General features: G+C 48.6%; 1 protein-coding gene across 6 annotated transcripts in view; it reads right to left on the bottom strand.

Moving 5' to 3' along the window:
* Nucleotides 1–19,513, bottom strand: part of FGFR2 (fibroblast growth factor receptor 2) — a 100,558-nt gene that overhangs the window by 73,725 nt on the left and 7,320 nt on the right. For 3 of the 6 annotated variants that reach the window (XM_072972013.1, XM_072972012.1, XM_072972014.1), the window contains exon 3: nt 93–359. The exons of the other annotated variants lie outside the window; for them this stretch is intronic. In XM_072972013.1, coding sequence (XP_072828114.1) covers nt 93–359 — 267 coding nt within the window. The remainder of the gene's footprint in view (nt 1–92; nt 360–19,513) is intronic. 6 annotated transcript variants of the gene reach the window in all.

Genomic DNA, 19,513 nt, shown 5'->3' on the forward strand with positions numbered 1-19,513 from the left:
AGCAGATCCCACTATAACTTCACTTGTCCAGTAACACTTTACCCAGAAGACGGCTACAGAGAAGAGAGCAGAGGGCTCGCTGGACGACTCACCTGTGACATTGACCATGAAGTAGACAGTCTCACTGTCTACATTCCTAGCAGCAGTACAAGCATAGAGGCCGGAGTCTCTAGGCGTGGCACCTTTTATCTGCAAGTACTCCCCAATAAGCACTGTCCTATTGTTGGGCCCCAAGTGTACCCCATCCTTAGTCCAACTGATCATGGAGGCATCTCGCAACAGGCAGCGCAACTCTAGCGACTCCCGGGGTGCAGCCACGTACACTTCCGGTTGGGAGATTTGGTATTTGGTTGGTGGCTCTGCAGAAAGGTGGGAGAGAGAAGACGGAGACAGATGGGAAGGAGGAAGAGGAGAGAACGTCCAACAAAGGTCAGTGGAGGCCCCTTGACTCCCAGAAGAGATGGTTCACATTTTGCAAACGGCCCCAGAGGCTATCTGCCTCTCCCCGCACCCCAGGAAGCTGCCCTCACCAAAGAGCAGAGGAGCATCTGAAACCAACCAGAGGAAGCACCCAGCCAAAGCTGCCCCACTCGGTTTCCACAAACTGGAGGGCGTTAAACACAAACTCAAAAGCCGGCACGGAAGGATACTGGATATCGTACAAGAAAACTTTGAAGTCACTTGCCAGTCCAAATCCTGCTTGCATCGTAACACCCAGGGAAGTCCATCACTGCAGCATCTTTCACTTGTAAGGATGCGTGTCTTACAAATGGTTTCATTCCACACACACACACACACACACACCTTTATTTATTTTTGCTAGACTCTGCCTGTGGTCATACACCCGAGTTTCTTAAAAAGAAATCCTCAAATTCCCAGGCTCAGATGAAAACCTTGCTGGTCTAGAAATTTAACTCTGTACTGGGTAAGCTGAAACATACCATTTTTCTTAAAATGATGAAAGCCTGGAGGCCTTAACGTCAAAACCAAAAAGGGGGAAATGCCCCAGGCAGCCAAGAGGCGGTCCCCATTGCACTTAAACGGATCATGAAACAAAGCTGGTGACGGCCGCAGGCCTAATATGCCATTTTAAAAGCTAGACCCCTCCCTGCCACCAGCCTCCACCACACACCCTAGTCCCAGCCTCCTCAGGCCTCTGCCTTTGTCTCCTAATTTAGGGCTGCCCCTTTTTCCTTCACCTCCATGCCAAACCCAACCCATCCTTCAAGGGCCAAATCACGCAGTGCCCTCTTGGTTGAGAGCCTGCCACCAGCCACCCTGGCCCGGAGTGAAGCGGATGTCCCCTCTCGTACATTTGCCCACTTCACGCACTCCTGGGGAGGGACCACATTCCTGATGAGCATGTCCTGTCCCCCAAGGAGACGCCAAGATCCTAGAAGGAGGGCTCAGGTCTCCTGGCTCCTAGTGCGCCCTTCCCCCACCCCAGGCACACACCTGGAAGGTGGCCCGTGTGGAACATGATCACAGTCCCCAAACACGCAGGGCAAAAGGGGACCCAGAAGGACCCAGCCTCTGCAAACAGAGTGAGAGGGAACCATGGGCCTTCGAAGAGAATAGTCAGAGCTGCTGGCTGGGACCCACCAGGGTCCATGAATCGGCTTTCATCCTTCACAGTGAGAACTGTGAATGGTACCCGGAGTCCCAGGCCCGGAAAACACAAAGCTTCCCAGCTCCGGACAGCTCCAAATCTGGGCAGCGTCACAAGGCGATTGTTTTGTCCTTTTGAGTGTAGTCTGGACAAATCTCCCACAGAAGACTGAAATAAAGTTCCTTCGTGTTTCAGTCCCAGCACTGAAGGACCAGCGAGGGCTGCCAAGCATCTGGCTCCAGAACTCCACCTCCCCCTCCCCGCCACCACCAGCCCATTCCCCAAAGGGGCAGCCCCCACAAGGCATCCACGCCAAGAAGGGCCCAGACACCCAACAGGATGGCAACACAAAGAGATAACCACAACACAGGGAAGAAAACAGAATACAAATTTAAATATGGAAAAACACACCCCGAAACAAGGGCAGAGAGCCCCAACTGACAGGCGGGTTACTCTTCAAAAGTTTGTTTTTCTCATTCAACAATTATTTACCGAACACCTACTGTGGGCCACGCTTTATTCTGGATGCCCAGGAAGCAGCAGGAAAATAAAATATTCCCTGCACTTGTGGGATGTTAATTACAGACAACAAATATGAAATCTACAAAACTCTAAAGTGTGTGGGGTGGTCCTAAGTGTCAGGAAGAAGAACACAGCAGGTTAGCGGCACATCCGGAGATGGAGGCTCAAACTCCGGCCCCCAGGCCAAACCCAGCCAGCGCCTGTTTTTGTAAACAAAGTTTTATAGGCTTGCAGCCAAGCTTGCTCGCTCACTTACACATTGTCTGGGGCTGCTGTGGTGTGACAATGGCGGAGCTGAGTGGTTGAACCAGAGACCTGATGGCCTGCAAAGCCTAAAATATTTACAGTCTTGCCCGTTACAGGAAGTCTGCCAAGCCCTGTTGCATAGAATGTCAGAGAAGCCTTCTCTAGAAAGAAGTGAAGGGCAAAGTGATGTTTACAAAATGCTTTTGGTTACTATATTCGATATCTTGTAGTAGCTTACAGTGGAAAAAATATGAAAACGAATACATGTATATTCACATATGACTGAAGCATTGAGCTGTACACCAGAAATTGATACAACACTGTAAACTGACTACACTTCAACTTTAAAAAAAAAAAAAGATGCTGCTGGGGACCTGGCTGGACAGTCCTCAGAGGAGGCCTCTCAAGGCTGTTTAAGTCATAACAGCACTGAACTCAGTGACTAATAGAGGTATTTTGAACTCTGAATCCTGAGCAGAAAAGGGAAGGGAAGAGAAATGCGGGGAAAGGGGGAAGAGAAAGGAATCAGTTTGGTCCCAAATCTCAGACCATCTCCCACTCCAGTATCCCAGAGTCAGCGTCATACAACATCAGAACCAACAGGCTCCCAAAGGCCACCTGGCCTAACCCAACCCCGTTTACAGCTGTTCAAAGCGAGGCTCAGATACCGTTTGGGGTCCCGGGTCTTCAACAGCTGATCACTGAAACAGCACCCACAATGTTAGAATGTATTTACGCTGGCTTAGCCTGGGTCATAAAATAATCGATATTTATCGCGACCACATTGCGTGGTCAGCAGGTCACCAAGAATGTTGCAGCACTTGCGTCCCCTTAGCTGGAACTGGTTATCCAGAGATTACTGAGCAGGGAAGCAGCTGGACAGAAGCAGCAACACTTCCTTTAAGTGAGAGCGTGGGACCCATGCAGCCAACCTGCTCTGTCCTGGCCCTCCAACAAGGGGAAGCCATGTCCCTTTTTTGTGGAGGCAGTGGAAGGCCCTAAGACTGCTGGATGGGGACAGAACAAGACACTTGCAAATGTGAAGCAGAAAAAAATCTCTCCAGATAAAGGTGGCATTATGATTTCTCCATTTTTAAAGGAAAGCATTTTCAACTCAGAATCCTTCATCTGAAATAGGTAAACCACAAAGTCTTGCCAAAACCAGGGGTATCTGAGATGCTGGACCAACATCACCAGAAGGACACCTGCCACCTGCTGCTGTAGCAAGAGGTAACACGGCACAGTAAGGACCACGTCCTGTTCAGGCTGGACATGCAGGAGATGCTGGTTGCCTGGGCACTGCCTGCATGAGGTGAGGGTGAAGTCCTGAGTTCCAGTTCCACTCTGCTCTTGCCTAACCCTCTTGGCTTCAGCTTTCTTATTGAATGACAAGAAAGAATGTCTCCAAACAGGGTATTATTTTGAGGATCCAACAAGCCAACTATTATGAATCAAATTCCAACTGTAACTTGCCGGGCCCAAGACTGTTATTCTTCAAGGCTGAAGACACTACCACGATCTTGAGCACCACTCTCTTCAGAGGACAATCAGAGTCTACTCAGAGTTGTATCTCCATAGATAACAAAACAATTTTACTAATGATGGGCTCCCAGCTCAAAGGACTGGTAAGAGGACTTGAGGTCCTAAGAGTGGTTTTTATTTCCAGTAAAACCAGGTCAAAACCATCACCCAGTTTCCCAATTAGATGATAAGCCTCACAGATAGTAAAATAACTCCCCCAATACATCAACAAGATAATGATGTTCACCCACACAATTAAGCCATCTACCTAAGCCACTCGAAGTCTGAAACCAGTGACTGCCGTGGGAAATTCAGAAAGCGCGTGTGCCTCCCTCCCCCAGCTGATTATTTCACAACAGGCTCAGCTGGGGGACTGAGGCATCTTTGGGGAAACCCAGCAGAACCCAGCAATCTCTACACATAAGCTAGAGGGACTTCAAGTGCATCTTAGGGAGAATGGGTGAATGAATAGAAAGAGGGGGAAAGGGAGAAGAGGTTGGGGAGAAAAAGAAGAGAAGGAAGAAAGAGGGTCAGGGAGGGCAAGTGGGGCATGTGGTGGGGAGGGGCTGAATGACACACCCATCCTCCCCAGGCCACCCAGTGGCTCCCGCGGCCCCATGTGTGGGTTCCTACACCACAGGCATCCTAGGCCAAGACGAAAAGAACACAGACACTTAGCCTGGGACCCAAACCACTTGCTCAGTGGAAGCAGCTCTGTCCCTGCCCCTCCTGTGCGGCCACTGGGGCCTGGTTCTCTTCTGCGCTGCCGTCCTCCGGGTGACCCCCTGCCTACGTGTTCTCCAGTGCTCTGTATCCACCTCCATAGTGGGACTGACCTCACCTTGTTCCGTGGGGACAACACGCCAGTTCCCTCTGACATCAGTGACGCTGTCTCTGTGGTCCCCTAACTGTCCCTCTAACTTTGACTTGATTGCCTTCCAGTGTCACAGGCCAGTGCCTCCCCTTGGCTCCACCAAGTCGCATGGCCTGCTCAGTAAAATATGATAGTTGACATGGGGCAAAGTACTCCTTAGGAGGTTTAAACAATACCTAGCAACATTAATGTTTCCTGCACTTATTTTTTTCTGGTCTGTGGCAGACTTTTAACCTTTCTCACACAGAGGAGGGGAGAAATCCATGCTGAGCACACAGCCCAACACTTTCCTCATCAGTTCTCACCAAAACACAGCGGGAGGAAGTTTCCAGAAGCTGCTTTGTTACACACCACGTGCTCCTTCAGAGACATCTACAGACAGAATACATTTCCTTGTATCTTTCATAATGCAAATTACAACCCACAAAGGAGCGAGAAGGCTGGAGCGCACACACCAGTGCTGGACGCTCTGTCACTGTACCTCAAAGTGCTAAACAAACAAGGCGTGGGTTTGCTTTCCAGGAGGACGAAAAGGCACTTGTTTCTATGCACTGAGGCCGCGTACCGGCGGGGAGAGCTTGGCTGTGCCGTTCTTTCACTGCATCAATTTGAACTTTCTCCCCACAGGTTTCAAACACCCGAATAGCGCCAGCAGCATTTTGTCACACAGCTTCTTTCCAATAAATGGACTAATTTGACATTAAAAAATGAGAGATGGGCACCCTTACAGCTCATCAAAAAGTGAAGGGTTTGAGTAACAGCCACCACTGCGTACAGCGTGTGTGTGATTCCTGTCCTAAGCTGCGTCTCCTTCCCGCCCCTAAGAAACTCCTGAGCCGTGATCCCTGGGGAGCTACTGGAATTTAGAGCTGAGGGGCCTTGACTAGGGAAAGGAAGAAAGTGAGGCAGGGGTTGCCTGACTCCTCGAGTCCCTAGTACCGCAGCAGATCATGACCTCTCGGGGTGATATCATGCTGATGTAACCAGCTTCCACCTCCCAGGAAATCAACGCAGGGAGCAGCAGACCTTGCTGGAGGTGAACAGAGCCTTAGGAGGGGGAAGTCTTGTAAAAGTCAACAAAGGCTGTGGTTTCTGTGACTTCACTGTGCACGTCCAAGCCGAATTCCTCCCCAGTGTCATCAGGAGGCTGTCCTGAGACAATTGAAGCAGCGAGAGGGAGTCTGGAACAGGGAGCTATTTCAGGTAACACTTTATGCTGCCAAACCAGCCACAGCAGCACTTCAGACTGTCACTTTTTATAATGTTTGCCTATAAACTTCTCCCGTGTGGTTTTTGAAATGGCGCCCAAATGCAAACAGAGAACAGATGGGAAACCCGCGTCTTGCCCTGTCCAATCGTTTCAGGGAGAACGGATGACAGATTTAAACTGTTAAGGAAGAAAAAAGCAGGGTATGCCACGGGGATAACGAATGACGTCATGTTTCACAAATTCAGCCTTTTCTGGGGTTTCCTCAGGATCAGTGTCCTTTCAAAGGTCAAGTTTATCGCCGCTAAGAAATGGAAACCCCAGCTCCAAGGACGCAGGAGAGAGGTCACCCCTGGAATGCACCCCCCACCTAGGTTTCTCTATCTCAGAACGTCAGGGGCGTCCAAGCCCTAAACACGTTCCTCCAGAAAGGAGAAGAGAGAGAGAAAGAAATCCCCGAACAGCTCCCTCTGCGAGAGGAGGAGAGGGGAGGAGAGGGGAGGAGGAGAGGGAGAAAACCGGCAGGTACGCGCAGACGCAGTGGAGGCTCGTCCTGTTACGACGGCGTGGGCGGCAGGGACTCCCACGGGAACTCTAACGCCAGCATTTGGCGCGAGCATAGTAAAACAGCCTTGGTCTCCTGGTGCCCTCCAGACATCCTGCCACCTTGCACAAGAGGAATAAATATCATTGCTGTGGGGCTGCCACTGTCTTGACAAAAGAAACACACAGAATGAAGCTGCAAATGTCACCGTAATGTCACAGTACATGGGGCACGTAGCAAGTAAGTGTCTGTTCCAGTTAGCCTCGACTCACCCTCCTGGTCTTTAAGACGGCCCGTAGTGGCCACTACCCCATTTTAACTGGCCAATACCCCATTTTCTGTCCACAGGAACGGAATGCAGACTCCTCCGATACACAGCACTACCAAGTCCTTTTCACCAGTTAGAATCGAGGGAGTCTGGACCGACAGACACCTGGTGTTACTTTTCAGTAACCCATGGGGCGTAGGGGCTTTGGAGGAGTGAAGCCCCCACTTTTCTACAGCACAGTTTCTGTCTAGGTGGCATCAAAACTTACCAGTAGAAAGATATAAAGCTACTGGGGTCCCCGCCATCAAGTCAGAAATGACCACCCTTGTGTGTCCTAGCACAGGGGCTCTGAAGACACCCAGACAGCAGGGGCCGAGCTGGCTGCTTCAGCTCAGACAGCCTCAGAGCTTCCCTTTTACAAGAACAGGCTTGCAGAAGACAAAATCCGGACATCAAACAGAAGCCTTATAAGGCATGGGTACTACTTGTTCTTTCGGGGTGGGGGGGAGACAAATACTCTGCACAATATAAAGATGAAAGTTCTCCACCTCAAGAAATACTGCCAACATAAAAATGGGGGCCTAAAAGAAGTCAAAGCAATGAAACACAGATAAGTAAACAGGCTGAAAGGCTGCAGCTTTCTCTTCCAACCGGTCGTCGGGTGTCTTGCAGACTCGAGTCAGGACTTACAATCCTCCTTGTCGGTATCACAGGGGCCAGAGCAACCACTAACAGCTACCTCTGACACAGTAGCTTGACTGTTCCAGAAACTCTAGACTGGCTCGCATTCCTCACCATCAGATGGGATAATGGTTAATGCTTCCAATATGGTAACCATTTAGAATTATATATTTAGGCCCACCCCTCATATAATTTAGGTCTGTCTTTGAGAAACACAGCAAACAGCTCTCGGAGTCTGAAAAGAAATGATGTCGTTGCCCATGAGAAAATTAAAATATCGAAATAGTAACATGCCTAAGAATGCACCCTTTTAAGAGTGAGTCACCATTATCACCCAATATTTGAACCCCAAAAGTAGAAATATTTAGCCCCTATTTTGTCGGCATCCAGTCTCCCTTTGATGTAGCATTTTAGTCTGTTAATTATAGTGTTCTCCAAAAGGGAGAAAGAGGGTCACAAAAGAAGTTTTCTCCTGGTCACCATAGGTGCATCAAACTCTGATGTTCAGAGGAACAAAATTCCCACTGGACCACCAGGATGCAGGTACGGGACAGGACTATCTTCATGAAATCCCTAGATATTGGCAGCTTTGCTTGAGCAAGAACTTCAAATTTGAGCCCTTTGTTTAAAAACTATTTCCCAAAGAGATAAGCCATTAGATTATCTAGTGCCCAGGAAGCAGAAACTGGCAGCACAAGTCATGTCAAAGTGGCCCCACAACCCCAGGTGGGATGTACAATGAGTTTATGTGCTCAGTCACCTGATTATCCAGGCCCTGAGCCTCCTGTCTCCTGGAAACAAGCCTGCCAGACATGGTGAGAGGCTGGCGCTTCTCAAGATCTTCTGGGCTTCCTAGGGCATGCTGTTCCAGGGAAAACCACAGCATCAAAAAGCTGGCTCTGCTGACAGACCGAGACCACTGGGAAACCTTTTTCTCTGTGGAAAGATTTTGTGCTCTCTGTATCCCCACAAGCAGGAAGGGAAATGGGGGGGGGGAAGGGTGGGGACAGGGGCCTCAGGAGGAGGTAAAGGAATGAGCAGGATCTTCCTGAGCTTTATCAGCACAGTCTTAAAGGTAGAGAGTGGCCTTGCAGAAGCATCGCCTGTAAAATGAACACACATCATCTCCAGTGCTGGAAACCAAATCCTTTGCCCCCAACACATTTTTGTCCCCGAGTCCTGGTGACAGCCCTAGGCTGCAGGCAGCCCTCTTCATTGTACAAAGCAGGAAGCCACCTGTCTAACCAGATGTTCCTTCAACTCCCATAGCTGTCCCCTCAAGCCTTGCACAGTACCTGAGCGTGAAGTCTCACTTCTGTCCCCTCCCTGGTAACTCTTCAAAAGAGGCAAGGACAGGCCCGGGGATGCTAAAAGGCCAGACTTAGAACAGGCCTGAGTCCCAGCTCAGCCACTTAGGGGCTGGGTGACCCGAGACAGGGCACTCGGCTTTCTAATCACTCGTTTTCCTCCCCTGCAAGCCAGGAACAGTGATACCTGAGACAGTGCCCAGAAGGCGCCGTGCACAACGCCCTGCACTTAGCAAGAGCTCAAAGTGCACCGGCCATCAGGAAGACCTGCTGGCTGAACTCATGGTTCCTCCGCTGCAGTGGGCTAACCGTGAAAGGGGGAAACACCCCCAACCAGGTCTTCTCAACGTGGAAGGACGGGGACGTTAGAAAAGAGAGAGCCCCTAACGCACATTTTAGTGCCTATTTGTCCACGGCGGCATTCTGTTGTCTGCTGGCGTGCGCACGTGCTCCTAAGAACAAAACTGTGCACGGAGGTCGTCCTGCCTCTGGGAAACTCCTCTTCTCCCTCCCTCCCCCGTACGTGCATATGCTCTGAATTCCACCCCTGGCTCCTCTGTTCCTTTTCCCTACATTCTGATCTCCTCCATCTCTGCAGTTTTTCCCACCCCCTGCATGTCAGTGCCACTCAAGTCCCAGCTTGCAGGTTCATATTTCCACCTGCCGGAGGGAACACATTACCTGGATGTCTACAGAGGTCCTATCCAAAACAGGCAGACGACCTACAACCTCCTCCTCCCTGCGCTGGCCCCTCACTGAGCGCAGCTACCACGTGACATCAACCCCAGCTCCAAATCTGCCCTAAAGCCCCTCTTCCCCCTCTCGCTTCTCATCCAGGCAGTGCTCACACCTCCACCCTTGCTCACTCTGTCTCGGCAACAGCTCTGGAAAGAAAGCAAGGGTGGATTTCACTCCCACAGGCCCACACCAGGCCTCTGCCATCTCTCCAAAAGACCTCTGCAACACCCCCTAACCATCACCTGTGGGCCGCCCTCTGTGTCCACATCATGGGCCACCAGAGTAATTTTCTGGAAAGCAAAACTTATCTCTACTTAAAAAAAAAAAAGTGCAGGCCGCTCCACACTCTGACAGGGGAAAACCCAAAGAACATCACCCACACTGCAGCCTTGGTTGCTCCCTGGCCCCAGATCCCTCCCCACCCTCTCCCTCACACCGTAGGCATGTCTGTTCACATGAGCACTATTCCCCCTACCTGCATCCTCTCTCCTGATCCTCTGCCTGGCAAGCTCCTATTCAGCCTTCAAAGCCCAACTCAAATTTCATCTCTGTGAAAACTCCTCTGATTCCCATTAAGAAGTCTGCATTGCCCACATCTCTAATTCACTAGCTCTTTGTTTATCCATCTAGTCATAGCCAAATGTAGTCTGCCCCCCTGCCCCCTGCACTCCAACTGAGAGCTTCTGGGGGTGGGGGGAGGGACTGTGCTTCTCAGTCTTTACTTTGCATAAAGACCATCCAGATAGTTTGTTAAAACACAGCTTCCTGGGCTCCATTTCCAATGTTTCTGGGTCAGGAGGCTCCAGGTGGGGTCTGAGATTCTGGATTTCCCATACGTTCCCCAGGTGATGCTGATGCTACAGGTCCAAGAGTCACCTTGTGGGAAGTTCAGCTCCATTGTCCAAGGACCGGTTTGAGACCTGCTGCAGCAGCGATGAACCCTGTTGACTTGGGCAATCTCTTCTCATCCCTTGGCCTAGGGTCCTGGTTTGTAGAACAGGCTGTCTCCGGGCTACATCAAGGTCGCCACGGGGACAAAACCAGAGACTGCCTGGGGAGGCCTCTGTAAAGTGGGGGTACACCTGAGAGAAGCCCCCTACCTCAGCGGGGGTCCCCTGCCTGCCTCCTGCTCAGAACCGGCCAGGGTGGGCCAGGCTCCTGCTTACGGGTTGCAGCTTGATACTAAATGATCAGCAGATTGTTTTTTTCTAATCACATGGGAATCTCAATTTGCATTTGTCTCATTTTAAAATAGTTTTCTTTCAAATGAACAAATCTCTCACATCATATACTACGTAAGTTACCTAAGTGGGATTTCTGGAATGTTCCCAAGGATCTTGTGAGAGTTGTCACTATAAACAGCCATGTAAAACACCTATTCGATTACTTTCATAAGGGAAGTGGCCTGTGGCTTATTAAAATACCATTTATTACTCATCCATCCAACAAATCTGAGATACCTGATACTTGTATGGGGGCATGGGAAGCCCCACAGAATTCCCTAGAAAAGAGGATCTCAGCAGGGCTCAGGGACGACTCACCACAACCACACAGCCTGCCTCGAAAAACCCTGAACACCAGACCCAGAGGCCACAAGCTTGAAGACCTGGGCTACAACGAGTAGGGTAATTGGCCTGCGTTCCAGAGAGCAGGCCCCAAAGCCAGCAGTCCGACTGCATTCCAGAAGCGAGTTTTCAGGGATGGTTGCCTTTCCACACTTAAGTGTTACCTGTGGCTCCTAGAAGCTGCTGGTGGGACCAGCTCACATGTCCCTGTCACTGGCATAAACAGTCAATAAACGGTGCCAATCCAAGGGGACACATTTGTCTTCTAAGTCCCTTAAAGGTCAGATCAATGTCCAAATCCTTTCTGACATTTTCTCCAGCCCCACCCTCAGTGAGTACTTTCCCAATACATGAATACCTTCAAAGGGGCCCCAGCGACAACAGAAAGAGGGCAAAAGGTGGGGGATGGGACGGAGGGGGCGAAGAGTTAGTCACTCCTTGAGGGCAAGGCTGCCTCCCGCTTTTTCAACTCCAGACCTTTTGGGGGTATTGTTCAGCAAGTTTACTTAAAGGGCCAGGCCTTTCTTCTCCCAGCAGGACCCCAACTCCAACACCCGTTCAGAGCCTGCAGATGTGTCCCCAGACACCCCCCGACCCACCCCCAGCAGCATCCCAGCCATTTGCAAATGAAGGGACAGCAGCTGGATACTGGGAAGCAGATGGGCCTCCTCATTTGAATGGGTTTGATCTGGCAGCCAGGCATCCGCAAGTTCAGGCCCGGCCAGGGCTGGAATCGTGTTCAGGCCAAGGCACAGATTCATAGCCCGAGGGGTCTTTAGCGAGCAGCTGGATCAGCATGACCCCTTGGAGAGGTGTCCCTCTAGTCCGAGGGGGCTGGGAGCCTCAGCGGGGGCGGGGCACGCTCCCAGCTGGTTCGGCCCTGCAGGACCCACAAAGGCAGGACGAAGCCACAGGGATCACTTTTCTCCGGTGATTTGCAGAGAAAAGAAGAATCCTCCCAAGGGGGGGTCCTGTGCCTGAGGACTGAAACCACATGCACTCAGGAAATTCCAAATTCAGATAGGCGCCACCATGGTTAACCTTTCTCCCCAACTCTAAGCCGCACATTTGCATAGAAGTAAAACCTTCGAGAAAACAAACAAACTTTGAAGAGTCCCTACCTCCCAATAGAGCCCCTTTCAGAACCTTCGGGAGCATCCGATCCTGAAAAGGCTGTGCAGGGCGGTGCATCTTGGCTTCCCAAGATGTGGACAGGGCCTGGCCAGTCCTTTCTTAAACCAAGATTGGAGAGAGGAGGGAGCCTTATTTGACTCTCTGAGTCCCCAGACAAGCCCCTCAAGAGGGGAGCAGAGTCATGTTCACTCCCCAGCGGGAGTCCACCGGGCTCCCCTGGACACCCTGCCCTCAGGCCATCCCCCCACCTCCACGTTGGCCTGGCAAGAAACTGCAGCTCCAGACTGTCAAGAAGGAGGATGAAACGACCCACTCAGTGCCACGGTCAGCTGCCCGTGACCTCCTCACTTGTACCTCTCAGGCTGGGCAGCCCTCACCGACGGCAGAGGCACGGGGCAACCCAGCTGGCACACTGGCTGGTACCAAGTCGGGCCCACGCAGTGGGTCTGCCCGTGAATCAAGATGGTGCCCACTTCCTTCCAGACCAGCCTCAGGAAGTTGTTGCAGAGTTGGAGGATCCAGAAAAATCCTTAACACGGCCCCCCGGCTGCCTCCAGCCTGGCCTGGCCTACTTCTCCAGTCGCATCCCAGGCCCTCGGTCATCACTCCAGCACACGGGCCTCCTCAGGGTTCCCTGAATCCCTCCGAGACACACCGCGCCTTTACTTATGAGCACCTTCCCATCGGGTTGGAAGTGGCCCCTCGTGTTTTGGCAATTCTTTATGACAAACGCCAGTCCCCCAACCCCATCAGTCCCCAACTCGACCGGAGAGTTCTCTACTCACCACTCATCCCCACAGAGCAGGGCACCGAGCAGGGAGGAGCAGGGTCTCAGACAACCCATTTGGGGAAACAAACTCAAAGCAGCCACAGCAATTCTGCCGCGATCTGAAACGGCCGCTAGAGCAACGACCCCGGTTCTGGAAGGTGTCGCTGCACCAGGGAGGCGACTCCTCCCCAATACGAAGCCCCCACCCCCCAAACGCCTGTGGCCCTGCGTCTTCTGCATCCACTGAGCAAGTGACTGGTACAGAGTTCGGCTGATGGACCAGCCCTGACTCAGCCCCACATCTAAGTGGAACCACTCAGAGTTAACTTTTTTTTTTTCAAACCACCAAACTGAACTTTGTTTGCTTTAAAAATGGGCTGTGCCCCTCGGCCTCTTTTTCCCTCGGGACACCCTTCCTGGCCAGGGCTAGAGGAAGTGTAGGTGTTGCTGCTTCTGCCCTTTCATTCTTGGGATTTTTTTCCCTTTTCTCCCACCTCCCCCACCCTTTTATTTACTCCTTTATTTATTTTTGGCTTTCCTAGACTCCTGCATCAGCAGGCCCAGCTTTTGTCATTTCCGTGAGCACAGCTTGCAGGAGCCCCGGGCACGCCAGTCTGCAGAGGTGGGCCTTGACTCAACCTCAAAGCAGAAACGCTGAAGGAAAGCCTGACACCATAGCAAACTGACAACCCCAACCGAAGGCTGAGTAGCTCAGGTCCCAGGCAGACCGCCAGAAGCACTGGGGACGAGGAGAAACGGGATGGCCTGGGACCGCTCCTTGGGCCAGCCCTTCCGGTACTGACTCCTGCACATGACTCAGCCTGGGTCACTAGCTGAGACTCAGAGCAGTCTCCCTCTGGTCTCCTGGGCAGCAGAGAGCGTCAGCTCCTTACCAGTAAGTGACAGACCACCAGAGGCCATTCCAGAAGAATCACAAAGTGGTAATTATTGGAACGGTTTCATTGCCTGAGATTTTCCTTCAAATAGCTTTAGGGGAATAGACGTAGACAGATGAGAAGAAACAGAATCGCCAGCAGTGCCCTTACATGTTGAAGAGGCAAACGACAGGTTCAGGAATGAGGGAGCCACCACGGTGTTCCACAGAAGACTCTCCTGTCCCGAAAGAGGAGTCAACTGGGAAACCTCTGTTGCACCAGCACATTTACCCAAAGGCCTGGGTCCACGCTCACTAATGATGGGGTCTTGGCGGAATCATTTCATCTCCAAGAATCTCAGTCACGAGCTTGCCCATTAAATGGAAACATGAATAGCTGGGATCAGCTTCCTTACTAGATTAGGGGGGAGAGGAGGAACGAGAAGAAGGTGCTTCAAAAGGTAGCAACTTTCAGTTATAAGAGAAATAAGTACTAGGGATGTAATATACAAAGTGATGGCTGTAGTTAACACTGCTGTATGGCTGGAATACACAGAGCTTGTTAAGAGTGTAAATCCCAAGAATTTTCAGCACAAGGAAAAATATTTTTTTTCTTTTCCTTTTTTTGTGTCTATATGAGATGATGGATATTAGCTGAACTTATTGTGGCAATCATTTCACAACATACGTTAAGTCAAATCATTATGCCGTACACCTTCAACCGTGCTGTATGTCTGTTACATCTCCATAAAACTAGGGGGAAAAGATTAGAGATAATATATGTCAAGGTACCGAGCACAGTGTCTGACACATGGCAGGCACTTAATAGATGGTAATGTTATCATCATCACCTGCATCCTCATCCTCTCAAGGAATGGGCTGAAAGAACACGACCCCATCCATACTGACCACCCCCACCATTCACTCCTCACCCCACCCGTCCTATAAATAATCTTCACAAGGGTATAACATACAAACGACTACTCAGCTCCCACCCCTCAGAACTGTGGGTACCATGACAATCTCCCTGAACTCCCTTCCACGAAGACTGGAAGCCCAGCACCACTTAGGCCCGGGAGATGTCCCTAGAAGCCAACCTGGCAGGGATGATCGACACATGCTAGGGAGCGCTCCTCACTGGCAAGGACAAAAGCCGAGCATGAAACACCCCACTTCCTCCACAACCAGTGCCGTAACCCTCTCTTCATCAGCCTTCATGACAATCCTTTGGAGCCTCAAACAGAGAACTCCTTGCCGAAAATACATTTTTCTTTGTGAAGTACACATCCCGCCGTTCTCACGTGGCTGCAACTGACTTTTTCAACAAAGAAAAAAATGTCAACCCTGAACCATCTGAACTGCAAGCAGCAAAATGATCACATTTCTTAAGTCCAGACTTGTAAACGTCTAACATAATTTAAAAGGGTTGGATAAAACCAGGGCCTAGAGCTCCCTTTCTATTTTAATTAATGGAAATGCCTCTCATCAGAAGATCCGTCCTTATATATTACAGGGTAAATCTCCCTGAAATAAATCGCTTTACATCCCATCTCAGGTTTTCACCTTGACAAGGAAGTGGGGCGGGGCAGGAAGGAAACTAGCCTTACTGATCACCTACTGTCTGCCAGGAACTACTGTAAGGGATTTACATCCACATGCATTTAATCTTCATGGTCCCCCTTTCAAGATAGATATTATCAGATCCATTTTTAGATAAAGAAAGAGAGGCTCACAGGTTATCTAATTTATCCAAGGTCACAGCATCAGTAGATAGTGGAGAGGTGCAAACCCGACTTGCCTAGCTGCCAAGGCCAAGTTCCTTCTGTGAGTCTGTAACCCCGGAAAGCACATCACATGCCATTCAAATTGATTTTATTCATTTATATGAAAAAAAAAATGTCAGATGCAGAATTGAGGCTAATTAGATAGAGGATTCTTGGTCTTTTAAAGATCTGAGTAGTGATTTTTTTCAATTTGAAACATTTGTAACACTTAGGATATACAGTCCGTTGTGCATGTACCTGGGTCAGCTAAGAAGACAGCACGCTTTGATGCAGGTCCAGGGGGGTTAGCGGCACGGGAAGGGGGCGCCCTGAAGGCAGTCACACCCCTCTGGGGCAATCTCACCGTCCACTAACAATCTGAAGTTTAAGGGTTTTCAAAGGGTTTAAACCCTAAACTCACCACTTTATATTCATTTTATAGCACCTCCCCACCTCCCACTCCCCTACGCACAAAGTTGGCCTTTTCAATGTCTTGATATCTTTACATTACAACTGGTCATGTATGGAAAAACTTAACAGCAAGCTGGCCTTTAAAAAGAGGTCACACAGTAACTTAGAAGGAGTTTCAGTGTTAGGAAATAATCATGACAATCTATATGGGGTTTATTTTATTAATGTCAGAGCTCAGAACTGGATTCTTGCTTCATGTAAGGTGCTATGTATGAATCATAAAATACATACGTCCCTTGGCCTCAATTCTGAATCTATCAGTATTTTCCCTGTAAGCAATTGTTTAAGCTCCTCATTAAACATGTTCACAACAACCTGACATTCTATGTATGTCCATTCAGACATGACTTGGAATTTACCATGCTTCAGTTGAACAAGGGGTTAAAAGGAAAGAGCAGGTGACACCTTAGTTCCCTGACTCAGTACAGGCAAAAAAGAATCTGAAAATTTTAATATTCACATGAAATGGCAAAAGTCCAGAAGGGGACGTAATTACTTACAGTATTCCAAAGTGGAATGAGTGACAACAGCTCACACCCAACATCTTAAAACTCCATCATGGCGCAAGTTTCCTAAAGCCAAAATTACTGAAAATATAAAGCATGTCTATTTTAGTTGATTCTCCCTCTTTAAGGACAACTGTGGTCTGGCCTGACAATTAAATATCCTTTTGCATGAATATATAAATGGTAAACGCTTGAAGTTATATAAACAGAGGCCAGTGGAAGCCTAAAACCGACACCCACCACTGATGCGGCTACCATTTTGGATTTCCTATCGTGCCCTAAAATGGGGTAGTTACAGTCAGAGCAAGGCGGGAAAAACTTGGGAGAAGTGTAATGTTTGTTAATTCCAGTAGAAGACATCACCAAGACATGTGGGACCATCATAATGAAGAGGCCAGCAGCTAGTTCAGCCAGACTTCTCCTTTACAGAGCTTGGCCTTGGGCTCCCTTCCCTAACTCCTCACATTCCTGATCCAAGAAAGCCAGAGCTGAACCTGGCTGGGTCACTCCAGGTCTACTCTACCTAGGTAAGCAAGAGGAAGTAGCCAGTTTGGAGAGACTCTCAGGCTGCCAGGAAGCCTTAAGGCTTCCCATGAAGATAAACACTGTCCCCAAAAAGGAACACAAGTTACACATAGCTTTAAAAACTCAAGTTCAAGAGCCTCTAGCAAGTTACAGCTGAATTCTTCGGCGTTTGTTCATCTTGGATATAACGATTGGAAACCCACCTCTCCGAATTGAGGCCAAACTTTTAGACCTCACATTAGGTTCACGATTCAGTCACATATGGCCTTCAACAGTCACCACCAGTTAAAAGAAACTCCGCTAAGAAGTTTCAGACAGAAGGACAGGGGTGAGGGTGTGGCTTGGTTAACCGCATCAGGCATCTCAATGCCAGGAAAGCTGGAAAAGCAGAGCCATCTCTAAATCTCACTTGGATAAAGCAAAAGTATACAAAGAATGCAAAACCTAAGGCAAAAGTCATCCCTCCAGGAAAACAAAATAATAATAAAGACCATAGGCATTTTTTTCACAACCACATAAAACCCACTCAACCAGAAACATTTGTAGGATAGCCTGAAAAACTTTCAAACAATTGCTTCTGAATTGCCTACTGAGGCAAGTCACCCTGCTGAGGATCAAACCAGCACAGTGGAAAGTTGCACACAGGCTGTATTTCCCACCGAAATGAAGACACTGACACCCCAAAATCAATTTTCCACGTTTTCTTTTAAAGACTAAAATTAAACAGCATTTTTAATGGAAATGTACCATTAAGCCAAACTCTGATGAAAGAGGGAGGGTAGCCTTTTAGCAATTACCCTGGATAAGTAAACACTCAAAGGAGAATGCAAGCAAGAGGGCTACTAGACACATTTTATTGAGAATGCAGACATTAAACAAAACTCTTCCTGTTTAAACACTACCCCGGCTATTTCATAACGATATAATTATTCATTAAGTCTGATAGTGGAAACATCTCCTATTGGACTGCTCTAGTTACCTGAATTCTCATTCCAACTGTGTGGGAAAGACCTGACAGGACCAAGTCTTCAGTTATGGCCTAGGGTGGGGCTAGTCACACAGTAGGTTTAACCAGCGTTCTAACTGGTTAAAATAAAAAGACAAAATACACACACATACAGACTTCGAATTCAGATGAGAGTCAGCCAATATAGAAAGTGTACAAATACACATTCTCTGGGCTTGCCAAATTCTTTGCTCTAGAAGTAATATTAAACACAGCTCTTTGTCTATGAATTGTGAAATACTTTATATACTAATAAAGAATGTGTACTTCATTGTGTATTTAACTGCATAAGCCTGCATTTGGTTTAATTTACCAAGAATAAGTCCTTGTTCCTAAGCTAACTATCAAGTTACAGTCAACTCTTAAATATTAACACTCATATTGAGGAACAAAGATGCAGATAATACAAAACAGAAGATTATTTTAAATCATTCACTCTTGGTATGTGGATATATTCTTTTTTTTTTTCTTTTCTTTTAACTTGCAATTAAATGCGTATGGCTGATATTATAGCATTTACAATACTCCTAACAAAGGACTTAGACCATGCTGGAAAAATCTGACTTAGGGAGGTCTCCGTGTGGACCCCTTACTGAATTTCTCTGAGCTTTGGACCAACTCACATTGGTCCAGGACAGCATCATCTCTTAGGAGGTTGCCAAAAAATTGGTTACCGGAAACAAACAAAACAAAAAAATGCAAACTACTTTCTTCCCAGGTTGTTGCTTTTCAGAATCACACTTTGTGGGGGTGGAAAGTAATTAAGGGTTTTGGGTTGGAAAAGCCCTTTTATTTTAGCTCCTACTGGGCTAGTGTAAACAAAGATGTTGCTAATGTCAACAATGACTTAATTAACCAGCATAGGTGACAGTGTCAGGAAGAACTTGAAAGTAATGTCGCCTCCTGCTCAGGGTAATCAGGCTTGACAATACTTTAAATAATTAGAATCTTAATCAGAACGGTACTTGGCACCGAGGACTGGCCCCCTTGAGTCAATAACTGAGTTTACACCCTTCACAGCTGGTCCTCTACAAAAAAGAAAGACCAAATGAAAATACTCACTTTTAGTCTGGAATATTAACAACTAAAGTCTTCACTAGAGATTATTTTCTCCTTCAGTCGAGTAGAGTCAAACCTACTGCTACCATTTCAGAAAGTGTCCAGAAGATAAATATAACAGACGATGGATATGATAGGAAGCTGTATGGTAGATGAAATGATGTGATACATGGTACGAAGATAGTTGAGATAGGACAATACAAAGCCGAGACAATTGAAAAAGGATTCTCTAGTGTTAGGGTTCAGGCTTCCTCCTGGAACTTAGTCACGTTTTAATCTGGGCACATTTTTCTCTGGCCCAGCCCAATAGAGGTTATCTGAATG

Source organism: Vicugna pacos, chromosome 11 (genome assembly GCF_048564905.1).
Source record: "Vicugna pacos chromosome 11, VicPac4, whole genome shotgun sequence".
NCBI classification, from domain to species: Eukaryota; Metazoa; Chordata; class Mammalia; order Artiodactyla; family Camelidae; genus Vicugna; species Vicugna pacos.